At 40.3% G+C, this 23,067-nt stretch overlaps 1 protein-coding gene across 6 annotated transcripts; it reads right to left on the minus strand.

Moving 5' to 3' along the window:
* Positions 1 to 380: 380 nt before the first annotated feature.
* Positions 381 to 17,970, minus strand: RPS6KL1 (ribosomal protein S6 kinase like 1). 6 transcript variants are annotated; one of them, XM_087951890.1, is made up of 12 exons: positions 17,679 to 17,783; positions 16,503 to 16,659; positions 16,087 to 16,394; positions 14,581 to 14,705; positions 11,204 to 11,296; positions 9,840 to 9,887; positions 5,575 to 5,707; positions 4,236 to 5,126; positions 3,726 to 3,860; positions 3,228 to 3,310; positions 1,445 to 1,540; positions 381 to 1,346 (listed from the first exon to the last, which is right to left on the minus strand). In XM_087951890.1, the coding sequence occupies exons 3-12, from the start codon at positions 16,319 to 16,321 to the stop codon at positions 1,233 to 1,235; spliced, it is 1,953 nt and encodes a 650-aa protein (XP_087808016.1). In that variant the 5' UTR covers positions 16,322 to 16,394; positions 16,503 to 16,659; positions 17,679 to 17,783; the 3' UTR covers positions 381 to 1,232. The 6 variants fall into 6 exon arrangements, with proteins under 6 accessions (XP_087808016.1, XP_026520210.2, XP_087808015.1 ...); XM_026664425.2 differs by lacking the exon at positions 16,503 to 16,659 and having other exon boundaries at positions 3,771 to 3,860; positions 17,679 to 17,970; XM_087951889.1 differs by lacking the exon at positions 16,503 to 16,659 and having other exon boundaries at positions 17,679 to 17,965.
* Positions 17,971 to 23,067: the final 5,097 nt, after the last annotated feature.

Consider the following 23,067-nt stretch of genomic DNA (forward strand, 5'->3'; position numbering starts at 1 on the left):
AAAATAAGGTGCCACCTTCTCTAGGCACTATTTAGCATGTACTGTATCCAAATTCACTTCGTATTAAGTATTAAGTGAATCATATTGCAAAAATATTTTCTAAGATTAACCAGAACTTCTTTCCATTTTCTGAGGAAGAAGATTTTTCCCTTGATTCAAATGAAGTATAAATGTCCATTCAACATTCGTGTATGCTATGTACCTGGGGCCTGGTCAGCATGACCACTTTCATACATGTGCCAAAACTAGCCATTCCTTGGACAAAGAGCACTGCTAGAACTGTAGCATCAATGTGGCTTTTCTGGTACTGCCCAGCCTAGGCCTTGCTTGAAAACCTTATTTGTGGCAGGTGGCAACATTTCTAAAGATTCACACAAGTCCTTGTGCTCCAGTTGTTTTATTGATGTTACAATAGTTAAGAGACAAAACAAGGGATAATCCACAGAAGTCCAAAGAGTAGTCTTTTGCTCATTTTCTTGCCAGGTAAAAGGTGGTGTCAGATCTATAAAGAAGTCACATTTTTGAAGGGGAAATACATGGCACATAAAAGTTACTGAAAATATCCATCTAGTGGTACATTCATGAAAATGCATAACCAACCTGTAAAGTTGTAGCATGCTTCAAATAAAAAATGGGGTGAAAAATATGAAAATTTTATAGGGCGAATATATGCAAGACAAAGTTAAGAGAATCCTCTGAAAGTTGAACTAAACATGAGATATGGAAAGAGAAAATACAGTAGAAAGTTTATCTCCTACTCATATTTGGTTTGGGGGGAGGAATCTATCAAGTAGGATAAAACAAGAAGACCTTACTTATACTATTGTGAAGGCACATCAGATTTTGTCTTTGAAGTACCAGAACTTGCAAGGATGCTTGACTTCAGTTTCTATTTGGGTTACATTGGACATCTTTAGGGATCCAAATTGGTCATCACTGCCTTACAGGAAACTTGAAGTGCCTACGATTTTTATGACACTGCTGCTGGCACACAAGTAGGAAAAAGAAAAGAGCAGATGTGTTCTTTTGAGCATGGAGTTCCCAGCCAAATTGTGTGGTTTCTTCCCTAAGTGACAGCAAGTGCCAGTGTCTCAGATTCATTCAGCTTATAGGAGCAAGTGCTTTTCAATGGACGTGGATCATCTGGAGCACAATTCGACAGATGAACTACTCAACTTGGTTCTATTTGGTCCACCAAGCATATTTCTTCCACCTTCCCTTGCATTTAGAACTTAGTTTGCAACCATCTTATTCCATTGAATCGAACTGAAAAAAATGTGTGACTTAATCTTGCTTGCACCATTTTCACCAGAGTTCAAACGTTGCTTAGGATCATACTGCAGCAGCTAAAAAAAATAAATAAATTGTAATTCAGAATTGCACTGCATGCAAAGCATTTTTTCTTGCTAATCTTGCACTTCCCTTGCTTGAATAGCCACCTCACCTCTGAGAGCAGCGATGAAGCAGATTGGCTGAGCTTTTCTGGAAGATAGATCTGGGTGTATGGATGAATCCCTGAGGGATGATTCTGTGATAAAGACTGAAAAAGAAGTGCTATTTAGAAATTAGATTATTAGCTGCCTTTGCTTATAAGACAATATCTTTACTGAAGCACCCACTAAAGGTGACAATGTATTAACAAAATTTGACAACTAGCAGTAAGTAGGTTTCAAGTGCAGACACTTGGTACGCTTGGTAAGCATAGTTCATGATTAACGTGAGTTTAAATAATGCAACATTCTGTTTAGTGCAAATCGTACAACAATATCAGGTCATGTTTAATGCAAGCAAAAATTCAGTTTATGCAAGGTTAGTGCATGTGCCGTCCAGAGTCACCTTACAGAGGAGATGGGGGCAGCATCAAAATTTAATAAATAAAAATAAAAATGAGCAGTTGAGAGTATTAGTGCTAATCTAGCATTAGTTTTAGACGTTGCTACAGTACTTCAGTCTGCACTTATCTTCATGTATGCATGTACTAATCTTCATGTATGCATGTACTTTATATGCTGATGCCTATCATTTTTGCGATTTGTTTTCATTTGTTTTAAGAAGTGCTTTTAATGAGCAAAAGGAGTCCTTTTTCACATAAAAACACTACAAGTACAAAAAAGACGGGGCTCATTACCACTTTTTCCACTGTTACTTCCATTGAGCTGTAACCAATTACCATATTTTACATACAATTCTAATTCTAAATTCCAATTACCATATTTTACATACAATTATTCTAGAATTCTAAATAGTGCACATTCAAATAGTAAAAAACTTCATGGGATTCAGTATCTGCACTAATTAAAACCTACTTCTGTCATAATTGAACCACCTCACATAGAACATATTACATACCTTAAAACACAATATCAAACCATGTCCTTCATAGTCCATCAAACTATCATAAATATCTACTATCTACATAGTGATATCATCCAATAATGATTAAATCCCCTCCAGAACAATTCCGTTTTCACTCTCTTCTGGGAAGCCCACAATGAAAAAGTTGTCCTAAATCCATGAAAGAATATTCCAAGGTTCGGGAGCTGCTAATGAAAACTCTTTGCAACTCCTCCTTTTGTCTCAAAAAACTGGAGTTTGGTTAGCTGAACTAACTGAATCACCATAATGGTTGATTTGCTTCTATGTGGAGGCAATATTACAGGTACTTTGGTCCTAAGCTAAACTGAATTTTAAAGTTGAATTGCAGTGACCGAGAAACAGTGCAGTGTTTATAGATATGACGGTATGGAGGCCACTGCATTTTGTATCAGTTGTCTTTAGAGGGCAATCTTCAAAGGCAGTGCTATACAGAAGAGATTCAGAAGCAGCCCTATGTAGGTGTGTTGCAGTTTTGCTGGCATGTAATTTATTTATTTAGTCAAACCAGACTTAATGACTGGCCTCAGTGTGCACCAGGCTCTGAATGACTGGGGTCAAGGTCATGGACCATCGTCACCATGAACACCTGAGCCACTTATGATCCACCTTCCAGGGAAGACAAGTTGAAATCCTCCAGAACAGTCAGTTTCAAGAACTCCACCACCAATCCAGCAATAAGATCCAACATCTCAGGCAGGGAGGGAGAACAGTCCAAAAAGGGCTCCCCACCTTGTCCTAGAACTGAGCTATTGAAGTTACATTTCTAGCTGGTGCTATTGGTAGTCATTTTTCTGTGATTTTAATACTGGATTAGATTACACGTATCGATTCAATGTCTTCAGGCTACTTACCACTCCAGTCAATAATTCATAAAGCAGCGCTCCAAAACTCCACCAATCACAGGCTTCTGTCAGTTCAGAAATTCCACCCACTTCTGCAAAAACCACCAAGCACATCAACTTAAATTAAAACCTTGAGATGTAAAAAAAAAAAACCCGACAGTGTCAAAACCTTTAAATATTTTGGGAGCCATCTTATAGCAGGTTAAATATTTTTAGAGCTGTTCTGAATATTTTTTGGAGCAGCCCTATGAAGAGGGGTCCCCAACTCCTGGTCCGTGAACCGGCCCTGGGCCACAGCATGCCAGAAGCCGGACCATGCAAACAAGTGAAGCCCCATCCGCAGGATGCAGGCAGCACACGAAACTATGCCCCCTCCGGCCCATGGAAAAACCGCTCTCCTCAGAACCGGTCCCTGGTGCCCAAAAGATTGGGGGCCACTGTTATAAAAGCATTCCCACTGCACTATTGTTCATCCCTGTCCCCCAGGTAACAACTTTGTATATAAACCTCCCCAGATATAGAAGGCAGGGTTACAACAGTCCTCAGCCATACCTGGAGCACAATACAAATCATCTACTGCTTGGCTGCTGCACTGTGGCTCAACCTCACTCCACTGGCCAAAGAATGTGAGACGGAGATGACCTACGAAGAAAGTCAACAACAACAGTTAGCTCTGCAAAGCCAAGCAACCCTTTTTCATTTCTTAAACTGAATGACTTATTTTATCCCAGGTGCACATCTGAAGCCCCCATTTGAATATACAATGATACATGCAGTCCATCATTGTTTCCCTTTAAGTCAGAGGAAAAAAAGACAAAGATGGGTCAAATGACTCTAAAAAGCATTGTCCTCCCAATATTTTGACTATATTAATATCATAATGAAAGAATATTTATTTTACATCATATTATGAAGCTCAAGGAAAAGTGAAAGTGACTTTAAAAAAAAAATCACGTATCACTGCCCCACACGATGGACTAAAGTTTTCCTTCAGTTCTATCTTAAGAAAAACCCTACCAGTATCGTCTAAAAGCAAATTTCGTGGGTTGAGATCCTGGCACAAGATTCCCTGTTGGTGGAGACCTTCCAGAGCCAAAATCAATTCAGCTGCCCAAACTTGGATCTGCTCCTCATTTATGACCCAACTGACAGGGGTATGGCTTTGGGCAACTGGTTCCACTGAAGATTCATGCCATCCTATTGTTGATTGGGTTTTGAAATCTTTGTGATCAAGAGTTGGTAACCTCTGCATGAAAGTGTCTTCTTCTCTTGCTTCTATCTTCTCTCTGTTGTCCTCTTCAAGAGTTCCAGGATACAACTGGTTTTGCCATGGATTTTCTGCCTTTGATTTGTTGTATCCTCTTGTTACCTCTAGGGCAGTGTGGCTAAATCTTTCACCTGTTTGTGGCTTTGGTTCTAGCTGAAGAGTCTCTTTTCCAGACACATTTCCAATGCCATAAATTGTCATAAATGAATCACAGGATCTGAAAGTCAGTCTCTGACTGCCTGAGTGATTAGGTTCTTGAGGTACTGTTTTGCTTGTAGATTCTGTAGCACCAGGAAAGGGATGGGTTGTGCTTAGATTCTTCTTCCATGGTCCACCTGCCTTTTCAGTATGCCATCTGTGGTCACTTGAGGTTCTAGAAGAAAGGTGGCTGGATGAATGTTTCACAGGCATCAAACAATCCATTTTTTTCAACAGGGGACGATTTACAGATACAGGAATTTTGCCGTTTTTGGGATAGATCTTGCAGCTCTTCTGGGAGTCAGAACCAGTTTCATGAAGGTTTTCTATGTGCTCCTCTTCCCTGATATACCCAAAATCCAAAGTGAGCTTTGGACTCAGCAAGGGAGAACGGACAGAGGCAGAACCATGATGGGAGCGAAGATATGACCAGAGGTTTCCTCCTGTAAAAAAAGGAGAAAAGTAAAAGCTAGAAATAGTTGGAAACACTGCAACCCCAGATATCTATTAGCTTCGCCTATTATTCTTGCCAATACCAGCCACCATTATTAATCAGAGGTCAGGTGGCTCACTAGAATTCTTTTTTGCTGAATCACAAACAAGTAATTATCTTCCTACACGTGGGTTGCAACCTTGCTTTCTGCTATTGGCTGAGCTGTCAATGGGATCTTCTTGTGGTCTCTCCATGTTCAATTTCTTGCATAGCTTCTTTTATATTTATTGGAGGAGAACTGTTCATCTACGCTAGCAAAAAAATTTAAGCAGCCTGACGGGATTTTTTTTATTAATCAGAAAAGGTGATATGACATATTTCTCACGCATGGATTTTTACAGAAGACAGGTCTGGGAGAGGGAATCAGGAATCCAACGTATCTAGCAATAAATACTCACCTTTCACATGTTCCAAGTGGAGGAAGATGGAATCCTTACTTACAGAATAGCGCAATAATTCTGTCATAAAGGGGATTCCATGAGGGATGATGGTCTGTCTTTCCCGGGTCTCCATGTAGGATTTGGGGATACTCTGATAAAAGTAAAATAGTATCAGAAAAAATAAGCTAAGGATATTCTTGGGCCAGAAGAGGCCAGTAGCTTACCAGTGGGGTTAAAAGTCCATCCTTGTTCTTACTGTTTCTTCTTCAAAAAGCATAGATGAAAGTTGACCTTTAAAGGCACCATTCCACATAGACCACAGAATTCCTTCATAATTTGTCTAATATATATTATCTCCTTTTAAAAAGTAATTTTCATTAAAAGAAAATTTTACAAATATTTTAAAAATTTCAAAAGCATAAAAGAACAAATAAAAAAGAAATTATAGAAGAATAATAGTTAAAGTAAAAGATAAGATTGATAACCATTATTGTCATTTTTGGTAAGCATGTTGGCACATATTAAAAATGAAATTATATTGCCCACTTTCAAAAGAATACACAGACATACACACACATACACACATTAATCCCTGTCCATTTTGAATACATAGCAGAAAAAAACAAACTTGAGAGTTCACAAGGTTGATGCTATACGGAACAAAGCTGTGAATCTAGATGTTCTGCTTCAAAGGCCATGAAGCCTCCTCCCAGAAGGTAACAAGGAAAACTGATCATGGAGAGGACGTGTAGCATCTCTGACAATTCTGCAGACTTTCTGTTCTTTTCTTTTCTTTCTTTTTCTTTTTATTTTTTTTTATTTTTTTCCAATTGTTTACAAGATAATAGATAAGTGTATTTTTGAACTGGGAAATAAAAACAGTGCTTATATGCCATGTCCTGGATAGACGGAAGCGAACTAACAATATTTTTTTCTGCTGTCCTCACCACTCTCCGCATGTTCCTGTCTGAAACAGTAAAGCTTCCAAATCAGACGTAATGCCATATTACAGGATGCCCTCAATCATCCCTCTATAGAAAGTGGTAAGGACGGGGGAAGGAAGATGTACTTTTCTCATGCGACACACAGAAAATGCAGGCGCTGCTGTTTGCTTCACCAGTATCTCAATGTTGAGCGACCAAGCTAACCTACTCGTCAGCTGCACACCCAGAAACCTGATGATGCTAACCACCTCCACAGTTGAGTCATTATATATAAAAGCGAAATACCACTCACACATCATCACAAAATCTCCAGAACTGTAAAGCCTACTAACTTGAAATTTGGCACGTATGTTCCTCTTGGCTTCTAGGTGCTCACTAAGAAAGGATTTTTCGAAATGACCATCAGAACATTAGTATTTCGTGTATTATTAACACGCTCTGATGCTAAGGCGTTCTACTCCCTCTACCCACCTGAAAAGAAATCTGTTCCAAATGCAAAACACAAGCAGAGGAGAGGAGTTTCAGTTTCAGTTTCACAGCACCAAGCAGCTTTAGTACATAACAGTTGAGCTAAGCCACATCCAGGCTCTTTGCTGTCTCCTTGCTCACACAGCAAATACTCTTTCAGTTTCCTAACAGCCCTCAACTCTCTCACACACAGACAGGACACTAGCCAGATGAATACTGATGGATGCTGGTTGGCAGAGGCACAATTTTATACCCCTTAATTTTTCTCCCCAAAAACTAAGCCCGACCACATAGTTTCGTAGCGAAGCACAGTATTGAGCTAGTCATTAATATACAGAGGCATATTGCTGTATGAAAGAGGTGTATGAAAAAGAAAAAGGAAAAGAAAAAGGAAGGTACAGATAGTCCTCATCATAACTATTTGTTTAACTACCGTACTAAGTTACAAGGGCATTGCGAAAAGTGCCTTATCACCATCGCAGCATCCCCACAGTCAAAATTCAGGCATTCAGCAATTGGCATATATTAACAACCACTGCATGTTCCAGGATCATGTGATCATTGCATGCAACTTTCCCAGCCTACTTTCAACAAAGATAATGGGGAAAACTGGATTTGCTTAACGATCGCCTGTTTTACAACTGCAGTGGTTTGCTTAAGAACCATATCGAAAAAGATTGTAAAATCAGGTGTGACCCACTTCAAAATCACTTTGCTTGGCAACAGAAACCCAATTTCTGGTCCCAATTATGGTTGTAAATAGAGAACTACCTATATATAAAAAAGTGACTTCTAATTTTCTTCGCAGCAATTACAAACAATTACCGTCTTTACCTGCCCATATTACAAATCATGGACCTTTCTTCTCATAAACAAACCTTTTTATATAGTCTACTATCTCAATCAGCATATAAATAAGACTCAAGTATATACATACATACATACATGCCCTCTTCCATATTCTCACAGGGATATATCTAGCACTTAGAGGAATTTGGCTTACTCTAGAGCAGGGGCGTCAAACTGGCAGCCCACGGGCCAGATACATCACACGTAGGCCATGCCCACCCCAGCTCCGCAAATTGGAAAAACATCACGAAACGTCACGCGACAGCAACATGACGTGGTGAGCTCTAGAGCACAGGTGTTAAGCTCGATCATGTCACATGATGTATCGTGACATATCAGGATGGTTTTTGCCTTTGCAGAGCTGGGGTGGGCATGGCCTGATGCATCCAGCCTGCGGGCCGCCACTTTGACAGGCCTGCTGTAGAGGAATTGTTCTTCACAGCTCCCGTTTCCCCCTTCAAAACTGCTCTAGAGAGCTAAAGGTACTTTCAGGACAATATCAGAAGAACAGAAGATCGTAAAGTGGGGAAGAAAAACAGGAAATGTCCCTTCCTGCCCCTTTCCTCCAATTAAGCAATCCCTGATAAAGAGAGGTGCCATATATGAAATCAGCACCAATGAGTTTTAATGAACAATATTAAAGGTGAATGGTTTTACATATTAAGTTAATATAATCAATACTATTACTAAGGTTGAATATATATCTGTTGATATGACAAAAAGCCAATCTAAAAATCAAAAAGACCTCGACTATGTATCAGAATGGTCAAACAAATGGCAACTTCAAATCTCAACAAATAAATGCTCTGTCTTACATGTTGGCAAAAAAAATCAGAAAATAAAATACAAGCTGAATAGTCAAGACCTTTTTGATGATCCAACCTCTGTCAAGGACCTTGGAATTCTCATCTCAAATAATCTGCTAGAGGCCACTGTAACTACATAGCCAAAAAAGCATTTAGAGTTGTTAACCTAATCTTACATAGCTTTTTCTCTGGTAATATCACACTAGTAACTAGAGCATACAAAACATTTGCTAGACCAATACTCAAATACAGCTCATCAGTCTGGAACCCACATTACGTATCTGATATTAACACTGTTGAGAAAGTCCAGAAATGTTTCACAAGAAGAGTTCTCCACTCCTCTACTCATTGCAGAATACCTTATGTCACCAGACTTGAAATTCTAGACCTAGAAAAGCGAGAACTACACCGCCTTCGGTCTGATCTAAGTATAGTATATAAAATCATACATTACAATGTCCTACCTGTCAATGAATACTTCAGCTTCAACCATAACAATACAAGAGCATACAATAGATACAAACCCAAGGTTAACAGCACCAAACTTGATTGCAGGAAATACGACTTCAGCAACAGAGTGGTCAATGTCTGGAATACTCTACCTGACTCTGTGGTTTCTTCCCCAAACCCCCAAAACTTTAACCTTAGACTGTCTACTATTGACCTCACCCCTTTCCTAAGAGGTCTGTAGGGAGCGTGCATAAGCGCACCAACATGCCTACCGTCCCTGTCCTATTGTTTCTTTTATTTTTCTTATATGTACCCATTTCATGTATTCATAACTATGTTTATTCTTATACCTATCATCTTGTAAGCGATTGGCAAATCAAATTAAAATAAATAAATAAAAATTCCTTCAGAACAAGAGATGTCAATGGCTTTTTTTGCATAATGCAAAATTGCTATGGGCCAATAAAATAGGCCCAAATTAAATAAATTGGGTCCAAATTCTCAACCCTCCCTCAATTAGTTCCTGCTACCATACTGTCACTGCTGGATTAAAAAAAAAAAAAACCTTCAAATCCAAAGGTTCAGACACAGTGCTCAGAACAACCCAGGCTGCCCAAACGGTCACATTTAAAAAACGTTTAGTATCCTCCTATTCTGCAATGGTCCCAGAAACACAGATTCAGGGGAAAACAATTCAATGTTACTTACACAGGGATACCATATCTAGAGCCATAAAAGAGAACATGTAAAAGGGGACGCCACATACCTTCAATATAAAGGTGTTCCCAGTAGCCGGATCCTGCACTATTTGCACCTATAAGCAACACAACATATATCAACATCTCAGGATGGGCCTGTTCTTATATTAATCTGTTGGTATAGGTTGTTCTGTTACCACCATTCTTTGAATGACTAACATTACAATGACACTGAAAAAGATGACTTGTGACAAATTCTCATACTTATGACTGTTGCATTTCCCCCCCCTCCAGTCACGTGACCAAACTTTGAGTGCTTGGAAAGCAACATATATTAAAATGGTTGCAGCATCCCGAGGTTGTGAGATTATCATTTGCAACCTTCCTAGAGAGCTTCGGACAAAGGCAATGGGGGAAGCTAAATGCATTAAACAACCGCATGATTCACAACAGTAGTGATTTGCTTAATCATGGCAAAAAAGGTTGTAAAATGGGGCTTAACGACCACCTTGCTTAGCAATGGAAATTTTGAGCTCAACTGAGCTCATAAGTTGAGGACTACCTGAAATCAACTGGAGATATATTTTTGGTATGCTTTATTTGCAGTTTTTCCTTTAACAACCAGCATTTTTTTTTGTGGACAGTGCAATAACTGGGTTAACATATCTGCCTTTAGACCCTAGAACACTACCAATTACTTACTCTTTAGATTTCATCCTCATCCTTCTCTTAATTCTTCAAACCAATTTTTCAAACCAATTTCAGAATTGCTTGGTCTTATTGAGCTTTTTATGTTGGACATACAGGTAATCTCTAACGAAAATTCCTTCACGTTCCAGATGTTGAGTTTACTATCTGTGATCAGTTGCTGATTATTTCTTAGACTGTCTTCATCAAAGATAAACGCTTGCTTTAAAGAGGCTCCAGTGTGAAAACATGACATTTGCTACAATAGGCAGATTAGTTTTTATAATTCTCTAGGACGGCTCATTGGTTCTCTAGGACCATTCATCCCTGCTTCCGTCCCAACCATGTTACAGCTCCTCTTCTGGAACATTTGTATGGTCTGAAGCAGAGGTGGTTTTCAGCAGGTTCTGACCAGTTCTGGAGAACCAGTAGTGGAAATTTTGAGTAGTTTGGAATACCACCTCTGACTGGCCCCACCCCCATCTATTCTCAGCTGATTGGCTGGGTCTTCTTTTGTTGCCCTGCACAGGAGAACAGAGCTGGAAATCAGGTTAGTGTGGGGTGGGGAGAGAATGGGGATTTTACAGTATCCTTTCCCTGAAGTGGGGTGGGAATGGAGATTTTACAGTATCCTTCCCCTACCACGGCCACCAAGCCACACCATGCCCACAGAAACGGTAGTAAAAAAATTTGAATCCCATCACTGGTCTGAAGCTAAATATCTCCAGCATAAAAAGTGAGTTACCTTATCAATTATTCCCACTACTTTACAGTGCTTGAGATTCTCCACTGGAGTGCAGAGCGTCCTTATCGGACGAAAGCGAAGACTGCTGTAACCCTACAACCAATAAGGAAGCACATCTTCATTTGAAGTGGTACAAAATGGAGTCAGACAATTAATAGCAATTAAACTTTACTGACCTTTCCAAGCCCAAATGTGCTGCAAATATTACAGATCAATCATAATGTTAAAAACATTCTAGGACTTGCATGGAAAAGAGTGTGGCCATGTATTAGGTTCCATTAACATCAGGACTAACTTCCTATCATCTTCTCTACCTCTAGTATTCCATTCCTCCCCAATTTAACAGTTTAAAAAGCATATAGTGAAACTTTATGCTATGAGTAGGGATGATACCTTACTCCAAAGCAATATATTTAAAAGTGGTTCAAAACAATGGCTTAGAAAAGGATCCACAAAAGAAATTGACTGAGGTTTTAAAATATATGGGGAAAATTACAAACAAAGGAACCTAGGTAATTATTTCCTATTGGATTTACAAAAGAAGCTTGTTAAGGCCTTGAAGAACTCTGTGAGATAGGACAAAGAAGGAATGAAGAGAAATCAATGATATTTGAATGAATTAAAATTTTTAGAAGTAAAAAGGAATATAAACTTGGCATATGGTTAAAACAAGATATGTAGTTATTTCTGGAAATCCGTTATGGACTTTCTGCAGACACAAGAACTGAAAAGTCTATTGAGATTCTCAGTCATCCAGATCATGGTTGTCCCAAAGGTGCTTTTTCAATAGGCAACTAGACTTTTTGGTTTTTAAAAAGATTAACAGAGTTGAAAGGGATCTTGTAGGTCATCTAGTCCAACCCCCTGCCCAAGTAGGAGACACTACACCATTTCTGACAAATGGCAGTTCAATCTCTTCTTGAACTCCTCCAGTGATGAAGCTCCCACAACTTCCCAAGACAACTTCTGTTCCACTGGTTGATTGTTCTCACTGTCAGAAAATTTCTCCTTATTTCTAGGTTGAATTTCTCCTTGATCAGTTTCCATCCATTATTATTTGTCTGGCTTTTGGATGCCTTGGAAAATAGCTTGACCCCCTCCTCTCTGTGGCAGCTCCTCAAATATTGGAACACTGCTATCATGTCTCCCCTGGTCCTTCTCTTCACTAGACTCACTAGCTCTGAAAAAGTTTCTTGGATGAGAAAAAGAAAAACCAGAAAGTCCAGTTGCCTCTTGAACAAACACCTTTGGGAGAACCAAAAAGATGATATTTTATGGATTTGTTGATAGGTAAGAGATGGGATATGGGGTGAAGAAATAAATGTTTGTAACTTAGAGGGGGTAAAGTCACTAAATCTGTTGATTTAGTTGGAAGTCACTTCTTTATATATTTTTCTTTTTTAATTATTATATTATTACTTTTCTTTTTCCTCTTTTTTCCTTGCATTTTTTAATCCTTTCTATTCTTTTTTCTTTAAGTTTAGTTCATATCAGATTTTATTATTATAATCAAAATTCTTAACAATTATATTTTTTAAATTTACAGTGGTGCTTAAAAGTTTAGAAAATACATTTTTAAAACATTTCTGCATAAATACGACCTAAAACGTCTGTTCTTCACACAAGTCCTAGAACTAGACAAAGAGAATCCAATTAAACAAGTGAGTCAAAAACATTATACTTGTTTAATCCCAGAATGTTGATTTTTCAAGCGTCTGAAAAAGCATGTTAGAAGATGGCAGTGGCAGCAAGCTGCTTATATGTTGTCAAGGGAACTGCATGGATGACATGAACAGGAGTCAACCTCAACTCAAGGACTTCTTTATAATATCGTAGTTATGTGACACAGACACACAAATCAATATAAGGTGAGCACACCTATGCAAGCTTTTGACTTCTTATCATGGATTAAAAATGTAGGAGAAAATAACTGAATATAAAAATTCCAGCCCCAGTATTAACAAAGTTTGTTTAAGGGGAAAAGTCATATTCATGAATTCAAGTAAGAAGTTCGTTTACATCTGAGAATTCTGATAAAACAGAAATGAATAGAAACATTCCAAACTGAATTTAGGAATCCAGAATAATTTAGGGAAATATTATATTGTGTTGTGTTGTCCAGGATTCAACATTTAATGAAATTGGAAGTATCTATAAAGAAGAGATTGGAATTGTACAAGCAAAAAAAAAAAAAAAAAAAAGGACAGTGACATTAATTATTAGGGAGAGCTGGTTTGGTCTGGTGATTTTGGCACCAGGCTAGAAGACAAGAGCTCCTGAGTTTTCAAGGCCCACTTTGACCATGAAAGCCAGCTGGGCAACGCAGAGGTGGTATTCAGCAGGTTCTGACCAGTTCTGGATAAATTTTCTGTAGCAGAAATTTTGAGTAGTTCAGAGATCCGGCAAATACCACCTCTGACTGGAGATTTTACAGTATCCATCCCCTGCCACGCCCACCAAGCCACGCCCACAGAACCATTAATAAAAAAAATTGAATCCCACCACTGTGACCCCGGATCAGTCACTCTCTCTCAGCCCAACCCATCTCACAGGGTTGATATTGTGGAGGAAATAGAAGGAAGGTGTGATGGATATATTTGCTGCCTTGAGTTATTTATAAAAATAATAAAGGTGGGATATAAGTAAGAAAATAAAAGTCATTTCTACCAGCCCTACATGCAACCTCCTGGTTTAAAATACTGTATCTACCTTTTAAACATTAATTTTATTTTAAAATATTTTAAACTATTGCTTTCTCACACTTCTGGGTGCACTCAAAACATAGCGGAAAAGTTTTTAAGCAAAGGTAAGATAACCATTTGTCTGGGAGAGTACACAAATTTTGCTTTGGGCAGGATGTTGGAATAAAGGGTCTGCAATTTAACCAGATTATTCTGTGAGGCACTGAACTGGCAAGTGGTTTAAGCTAAACCCCCTTCGATTTTCAAATCAAGGCTAGCATCTTTTCATGCTAGAAAGCTCTTCATTCTGAAGGCATGCCTGTTCTCTTCCACAAATCCTGCTTTAATCCTCTCTGCATCCAGAAATGTTTCCAACACTGGACTCACTAAAGCAGGGGTCCCAATTCCCTGGGCTGCAGCCCATTACTGGGCCATGAGCGGTTTGGAACAGGGCCATGGAAGTGGTGGACAAGTGCAGGCATGCGCACCCCCAGATGCGCAAGCAGCAGCCGAGCATATGTGCCCACCACTCACGCAAATGGAGCTGCACGCACATTTCCACACTTGCCAGCCCCTTATGCAGAACCATCCCCTCTTCCCCCACCCCACTGGTCCACAAAGCCAGAAAGGTTGGGGAATTCTACACAAAAGGATCTACCTAGAGTCCTTTAACACTCTACAACTACAGTTTCTCACCGTTTCAGTGGAATTGCCACTCCCCAAATTACGTTGTAGGTGGCAGTTGAAGATTTCCTCTGCCCGCTTTAGATATTGGGTGATCTTCCTCTTCACGGCTTCACGGCGCTCCTTGTTAGGATCCACTGTCAAGAGTTATGTGCATTAATTTATGTTCAGGCCTTCTTTGTTTATCTGGCTTTTGTGCCAAGTTGAATTCTGAGCCACTTACATATCCTATTCCATAACCAAGAGTCACTTGGTTGAGTTGGGCAGATATAGAAATTGAATAAAATAAATAAAGTATAAAAAAACCAGCCAGCAACAAATTACACTTCCCCACTGAGAAACAATCAAAATTCTTTAAATGGTGTAGTGGTTAAGGCGCTGGCCTAGATGTCAGAAGCCTGTGAATTCTAGGCCTTCTTTAAGCAGCAAAGTTGCCTGAGTGACTTTGGACTAAACGTTTCGGCACAACCCACTTCATAGGATTGTTGTGCAAAAAAAAAAAAAAAAAAGGAGGAGAGTGCATTGTATAAGTCCCCTTGAGTTTACAAAATAAACTCCTAACAAATAGGAAGACTAGACATATGCTTGTTTTCAATATGCCTACTCATTTTCCTCTTATTGTACTGCTTAATTTTCCTCATTTCTATAATTTTATGAGCTAGAATACCCCAAAGTGCCATCCAGAGCAATCTAGATCAGGGGTCGCCAACCTTTTGGACCTCAGGGACCACCAAACTCATAATTTTAGATCCCAAGGACAACTAACTGGTTCTGTGGGCATGGCCTAATTTGTGGGTGTGGCTTGGTGGTCATGTGACTGGCTGGGCATGGCTTGTATGTAAATATTATAAATATTTATATAAATATTTAATTTTTTATAAAAAAAGAGCAACTTTTACCCAAAATCAGGCAAAGCAGGCAAATTGAGTTGCTCACAGAATCATTCAGTAATCTATCTATCTGCCATCGGCTAGCTCAGTCTCTCAGATTGCTTGTGTGAGTCTGCACTGAATTTGCTTGCAAGCAAACCTTCAGTCCTAAGGGAGGTTTGACTGTGCTTAGCTAGAAAACAAGAAATCCAACCATTTCCTGCTTCCTAGCTAATCTAAATCTCCCGGCACAGCAGAACAGATGATGGTCGGAAAAAGGAAAAATAGCAACTTAGCAGACAACTTTGCCGGGTAAGGAGTGAGTAGGCGGGGAGGGTTCCCGCAAGCCATGTGGGCTTGGCAGCCTTGTGTTTCTGCTCAGCCTGGATTAATTGCTTTGGGGGGGTGTGCTCTGGGGGTGAGAGTTCTCTGCGGCCCACCAAAATTTTCTTGTGGCCCACTGGTTGGCGACCGCTGATCTAGATCACTTTGTGCTTTAAAGTAGTATAACATTCATCTGCCTGGATGAGTCACTTGGAACCTATCCTAAAAATGTAGATTAATCAACAGAAGAAAAACACCCTTGATGATCATGTAAGTCACCAAGTACAATCCATCTTCTCCAGGATAGTTCAATTCTCCATCTTACCTTGCACCCCACTGAGCAGCACATCCACACTGTTCTTGTAGTGGTTGAATGCTTCTTCATAGTCCTCACTTACATCCCGTTCCAGAGCCAGGCGGATCTGCTTAGCTGCATCCACCAGGTAGTCACGCTTCCCAGGACCATGTATGTCAATACTCCCTGGTGCAACCCGGCTTCGAATTTGTTCAAGATATATGCGGGCCTGGGAGAAAGCTCGGTTACAGGACTCTGAATCCATTTCCAAAAAAAATATCCTAAGGACACTCTCCTTAAGAAGTAGCCATTCTCAAGAGATTGTCACCATCCACACCCTGCAATGCATGAGACAAAGGCACAATTACTCTGAGCATCAGCCATACAGGGTACAAATGAGGAATGATGTGACTTAATTACCTCTGAAAGGCCACAGATATACATACCTATGACTGTCAACATAGGTGCTTTGCATGTCACAACAGCAACATTTGCAAAAGGGAATCTTCTAAGAAAGATTCTCTTTTGCAGATTGAAAAAAATAGGGGACTTTTCTTCTATAAACTGAACTCAGCGGTGCTGTCGGGGCAAAATGAACAAGTCCTCCAAAGGTAAGGAAAAAGAAGGAAGAGTAATTAAATCCAGATCTAAAGCTATTCCAACTCTGTTATTATATCAAACTCGGATATTCTATGCAACTAAAATCTGCAGCATTTGCAAATATTACAAAGAATTGTTGTAATAAGGGCCATTGTTAATCAACTTTTCAATCCATGATACTAAACTAAAAGCTACAGTGCTGCTTTAGAGAAAGAAGCAGCAAGTGACTAGGATCTGATATCTGGGATGCAACATCGGGACTACTGGGTGGGGTTGGTTAAGAATCACACTACCTAAATTTGCTTGACTGAATGGCCCAAAGTAGCATTAAAAACAAACGGACAACCCCTTATTATGGGCTATACGACTGGCATAGGAAAACCCCAAACAACCACTAAGCAGCCCTAAGAAATAAGAGGAAGTTTAACTCTTTGCTGCCAGCCAGGGGTTATCTGAATGACCTCAGTCCAGATATGATATCCCTCACCGGTGTAAGGAGGCTGAAGCAAATGCAGCTACTACTTTGGATTCCTGTACCGGGGTCAGGTGGACACGAAACGGTAGCTGCTAACGGCTTGAGACCAGTCTAATTTGGTAAAGGTTGCTTTTCATGCTGGACGCCCCAGACAAAGATGGAGGTGTACACGGTCTCGGTTCTCGCGGTGCAGGCACGGATGCTCTCATGGAGAAATTCCTTCTGGCTTGACCTCCTGCAGGCATCCCAGAAGGCTTTAAGTAAGACGCCGCTAGAAGGAAGCATCCATTGCTAGCACTGCATAAGTTTAGCATTCCGGCGGCCTTGTATGAGCTTCGCCATCGGGAGGGGCACGAGGAACTGACCTCGCCTAGCCCTGCCTACTCCACCCCGAGTCCAAATTACCAAGGAAACTGCGCTGCAGTTCCTGGCATCATCCCGGAGATGATGCAAATCCGTGCAACTGGACCGGCAAGGGAGACAGGTGGCCACAGAAGGTGCAGGAAGGGACGTGGCCCTCACAGATATCCACGAGTCCCGGCAATACCTTGAAGAGCTGATGGCCCCGAGAGGCTCGTAAGAGCGGAGGTGAGGTAGACGGGACCTCCCGCGCCCGTCTCCATCTCAGCCCGGGTAAAAGCTGCAACGGCCCGAGGAATCAGGTGTAGGCTGCAACTTGTACGGCTGTGGCCGTCCGCGGTGGTCTCCCATTGGTTGAGGATGAGCTCATCCGCTCGCCTTTTAGAATAGAGCTCCAATCGGCGGGATTCTCCGGCGTTTGCGGAGCCTGCGGGGTCCTACGAGCTAGCGTAGGGCCATGGACGGACGGGAGGGGCTGGACGGGAAGAGCGGGGGGTTGGGCGGACACACAGGATTTCAAGCTTCAGGAAGGGACGTGCTGGGCTTGGAGAGGAATGAACTGGAGGAGATAGTAAAGGCAGGAGGAGGAGGAGGGCGGACAATCGGTTGTCCCCCGAGATTGGAAATTGGTGTATCTTCTCAGGAAACGGGTTTAGTTTCTTGTTGACTATTTCCCTCCAACCCTCACACACACACACATACCCCACACCCTTTCAGCACAACCATTACTATTCCTCGTCTGCGGGAAACCAGAGCGCAAGCGTTTCTTTGCAAGGCAAGCTCTCCAAACGGTCACGTGGGATTCTATGAAAAGTGTGTGTGTGGGGGGGGGAAACCAACTATTTTCTGATAACCTATGCTTAACCTCTGCGATATAATGTCAAAGTAAGCATCCCGACTTGAAAAGAAACCATGCTTGACCAATTAATCATCTCTAATTATTGCAGCACTTCTCATTTCATGCCTGGAGCGTGGCTGTACCAATTAACGTCGTTTACAAAACTAAAAGTCTGGAGTGATAACAGAAGCAGCTATCTTTTATCTCGGTATTCTAATTTGATTGGGGGTGCCTCCGTTTCAGGCAAAGGGGTGCCTTCTGGATCTATAGTTTTGTATTCTGCCTCGAAGAGCCATCCTTGCAAACTTTGGAAAGTGGGTTCTGTGGGTCACTCTCTCTCTCTCTTTTTTTTATAAATAATACATTTGTGTTAAAAATTACAATTGCTAATGCAAAATAAAAATAAAATAAGTAAAGGTAGAAGATACAAAGAAGTAAAAAAATAAATAAAGAAAAATAGAAAAAATATAATAAAAAAACGAAATTACTTCCCCCCTTCATCACAAGAAGTGTGAACAATTTTAGTAACATCATTTTCTCTTAAAATACAACAAATTCTTCCCATATCTCATGTTTTATCCATAAGCAAACACTGTACTTGAAACCTCATTTCAATCCTAATCAGCAAAAGCCCATCAAGGATTACCACAGATTGACACTATTGTTGGGAAAATAGTAGTGGAAATATCAGAGTGGAAATGAAGGGTCTTTGTCTCTGAGCTTGGTTGTTTTCTTACATGCATTTCATTACCCAAAGTGATGAGAAAATGCTACATAACAAATGCTACATCCATGCTAATGGTCAGTGCTAGTCACTGATGATGTTACCTAGTTTGTATAATGACATGTCTGCAACAAAATAACCAAGCTCAAGAGATTCTTTTTCAAGCGACAACTGGACTTTGTTTTTTCTTTGAAGACATTTTGCTTCTCATCCAAGAAGCTTTCTCAGCTCTAACTAGATGGTGAGGAATGGAAGGATCCAGTCAGAGCTGAAGAAGCTTCTTGAATGAGTGATGGTTAGAATGCAGTTGTCAGCCTTCAAGATTTTCTCCCTTTGCTTTGCATCTTTCGGCTGTCATAAGTAACGGGGGGAGGAAAAATAGGGGAAGTGAACTGGAGGTGTTACAAACTAGAACTGTATAAACTGGGGGGGGGGGAGGAGTACATTCTTGTTTAGGTTTCTATTCCTTGCTTAGCTTTCTCTTCTATGCTATGCCAGCTGCAAAACTTGATCAAAGTATGCCAAGGTCAACAGACAGAAGCCTCATCACCACCTGGAGATGTTCACATGATGATATTCACAACTTTTAATTGGAAGAAGCATTTGAAGTATTGGGGGTGGGAACATTGCCATTACTTTGTATATGTGATTTACGTGCCCATTTTCTCAGATTCAGAATTCTTTTGTTGCTATCGCTTGATTTCCAGTAAAATATATCTTTTCTCTAATTAAAAGAGTCTAAGTATTTCTTTCTTGGATTTTGAATGGAGCACCAGCTGACAGCAGTACTGCAGGTTACTTCTGCTGCCAGCAGTTTAAAAGTTTGAATCTCACGGGCTCAAGGTTGACTCAGCCTTCCATCCATCTGAGGTCAATAAAATGAGGACCCAGATTGTTGGGGGCAATATGCTGACTCTGTAAACCCCTTAGAGGGCTGTAAAGCACTGTGAAGCTGTATATAAGTCTAAGTGCTATTGTTATTGCTATTCTTTTGGGTGCCCATTGCTACAATTTTAAACCCAAGAAATATCTAATAAATACTATTAGATTTGGCTTGACAATTTGAAAAAAAAAACTTAGGGAAAATTTCCTACCCAAAAGGAAAAAGGATGTCAATCACAGAAAGTAGCAAAAAAAGAAAAAAACAAGTCTTATAGTTCCTATCCTAACAATATCCTGTATGAAATTTCTGCATTCTTATGAAGATGGGTAAGAAGTTTCCTTCAGATTTGGAACTCTCTATCAAGCACAAAGCTATATTCCAGATCAAAAATTCAGACAGGTCATAGCCAATCTAAACAACTGAATTGTTGACATAAGTCCCAGTCAGTGAAACTACAAGTCAGAAAATAATTGCCTACAAAGAAAAATTTGGCAACCTCTCAAAAAATATCTAGTTATCATTACTACTATAAAAAAAAGTATTCCAAGAGTCAAACTGCATTTATTTTTACAAGTTTACTAGTCTATCACACTCACATTGCAAAAGAACAGCTTTGAATGATTTGCATGTAGGAATCATGTAGGAATCATGCTGGCTTTCTTCTTTAACAGCCCAACATATTGGATTGTGCTTTCTTTATCTCTGGTAAATCATTCAGCAATCACAACTGGAATTTATCTCTCATACAATCCAGAGAAGACAAGTTCTTTTTCAGAAGAGAGACTAGGGTGAGCCAATAAAAATATTTTCAGAATCTGCATTTGGGTTTTGACTATAAAGCGGTTTTTATTTAGAGTCATTTATTTGGAATGTTGTTGCACTGCATTGACTGAAAAAGCAGGAACGTGTGTGCTACTTTACTACATAAAAGAAAAGATTTCAGTCCAAGAGGACCAAGAATATATTGCCATTAAGTTACTATGATATAAGAAGCAATATTCTTCATTGGGTTAAATTCATGGTCTATTTAGTTCTTTCCTTTTATGGATTTTGTTGAATATAATAGTTCACAAATGTTGGGAAAATTCCACCTTGTTCACAAATGTAAAATCTTGGGAAAATTCCACCTTGTTTTTGTATGAATCAGTTAACAGCTGTAGATACAGAAATAATTAAGACATAATGAAGCTTGTTTGTCCTTTCTTGACCAACAGTTACTATTTCCCAATCATCTATTTCACTATGAGTTCACACTATACACAGACACACAAACACACACACAGCATCTCAAAGCAAATTATTGCAAGAGTTGTATGCAAAAGGTATGCCATTATACTTTTTACAAACTTCATAAATTTCAATTTCCCATCATTCATGTTCTTATCTTGCATGTCATAATTCTCTTCCAGGTTTATTCAAACCTCAGGAAATTTATATAAGATGGGCATAATACCTGTCTTTATCTGTTCTTTTTGTTACCTGTGCTTTTTGGATAGCTACAGTCTCTAAAAAGTTTTCCATAAATTGGTCACAGGAGCTAATTTAAAATCTAGCCGTGATCTTGCCCACTTTCTTACAATTATTAAGGTTAGTATTTTTATTGGATATGTACTTATATCTCAGGGTGAAACAAGATCTGTGTTCAGGTCCACTACCATTTTAAAGCTCACTGGAACTTACTTTTCTTTTATGACTGATTGTAAACCTGAACAATGAGATGGACAGGCAGGAATACATTAGTTATCTGAACCTGCATAAATCAGCTGTGAGGTTGTCTAGAGCAGGGTCTCCAACCTTGGCAACTTTAAGCCTGGAGGACTTCAACTCCCAGAATTCCCCAGCCAGCAAAGCTGGCTGGGGAATTCTGGGAGTTGAAGTCCTCCAGGCTTAAAGTTGCCAAGGTTGGAGACCCCTGCTCTAGAGCAAAGCTGGCTGAGGAACTTTGGGAGTTGAAGTTCACAAGTCTTAAAGTTGCCATGGTTGGAGACCCCTGGTCTAGAATATGGCTGACCAGAGAATTTATCTACTTTGTGAACTTTGTTTTTCAACAACCGTTCTCCCTTCCCCCAAACCAGCTATAGAAATAGTCCTTGACTTACAACTGTTTATTTAATCATTGTTCAAAGTTACAATGGCACTGAAAAAAAGTGACTTATGACCAGTGATGGGATTCAGCCGGTTCGCACTGGTTTGGTAGAACCCATACCTAATTTTTTGTTGAGTTTGGTGAACTGGTTAGACGTGTTCCAGAAAATCTGTATTTTCCAAAACATATCTGGTTTTTGTTCAACTTCCTTCCAAGCGAGGGAAAACCCCCCCCACAAAGTCGGGGGTGCGGAGGGGCCTGCACATAAGGCAACAGCCCAGGGCCAAAGTGCCAGCGGAGCGCCAGGGAGTTGGGAGGATGCTGAAGTGAGCGGGTGTCCTGCCTGTGGCACCCATGCTGGCTGCCCCTTCCTGGCCAGAGCTGGAATGCTGCCGCATTTAAGTGCCAGCAGATAGGTCCGTTTCAGTGCCTGGTGCCCAGATGCCCTCGCTTCCCCCAAGCATTTCTTTGCTAACCTGATTTCAAGCTTCATCGCATTTTTCATTATCATGTGCAGGGAAACAAAAGTTTGTGGGACAAAAAAAAAAGTTTAATCAATCAATATCAACTTCTTGCGGGGAAAAAAAAAATCTCACAAAATTGGAATTGATTGATTGAACTTTTTTTTTTTTCAGTCCCACAAATGTTTGCACACGACGGCGAGAAACACAATGGAGAAATGTGACAGAGCTGAAAATCAGGTTAACAAAGAAATACTTGGGTCAAGTGAGGGCATCTGGGCGGAGGTAGGTGGGGCAAGCGCTGCGGCACTGCAGGGTAATGGAGAAACGGGAAACGGAGCAGCCAGTGCATGAGAAGGACGATGAGCAGAGAGAAGAATGAGGAAAAGCAGCCTCCTCCTTCCCTCATGCTGGCCACTCCGATTCCCGTTTCTCCATTGCAGCACACAGCGCCCAGGAACCCCATTGACAGCGGAGAGTTTGGGCGATGGTCAATCTGGCTCGTCCCACATATGCAGCGGAGCTGGAAGATGGGAATGGGCCACGCCTCCCATGACAGCCAACTTGACCCTGGGTTCAAGTTG

This window comes from Notechis scutatus, chromosome 1 (assembly GCF_049901735.1).
Source record: "Notechis scutatus isolate UNSWTSFEM ecotype Mainland chromosome 1, rNotScu1.2, whole genome shotgun sequence".
In the NCBI taxonomy this organism is placed as follows: domain Eukaryota; kingdom Metazoa; phylum Chordata; class Lepidosauria; order Squamata; family Elapidae; genus Notechis; species Notechis scutatus.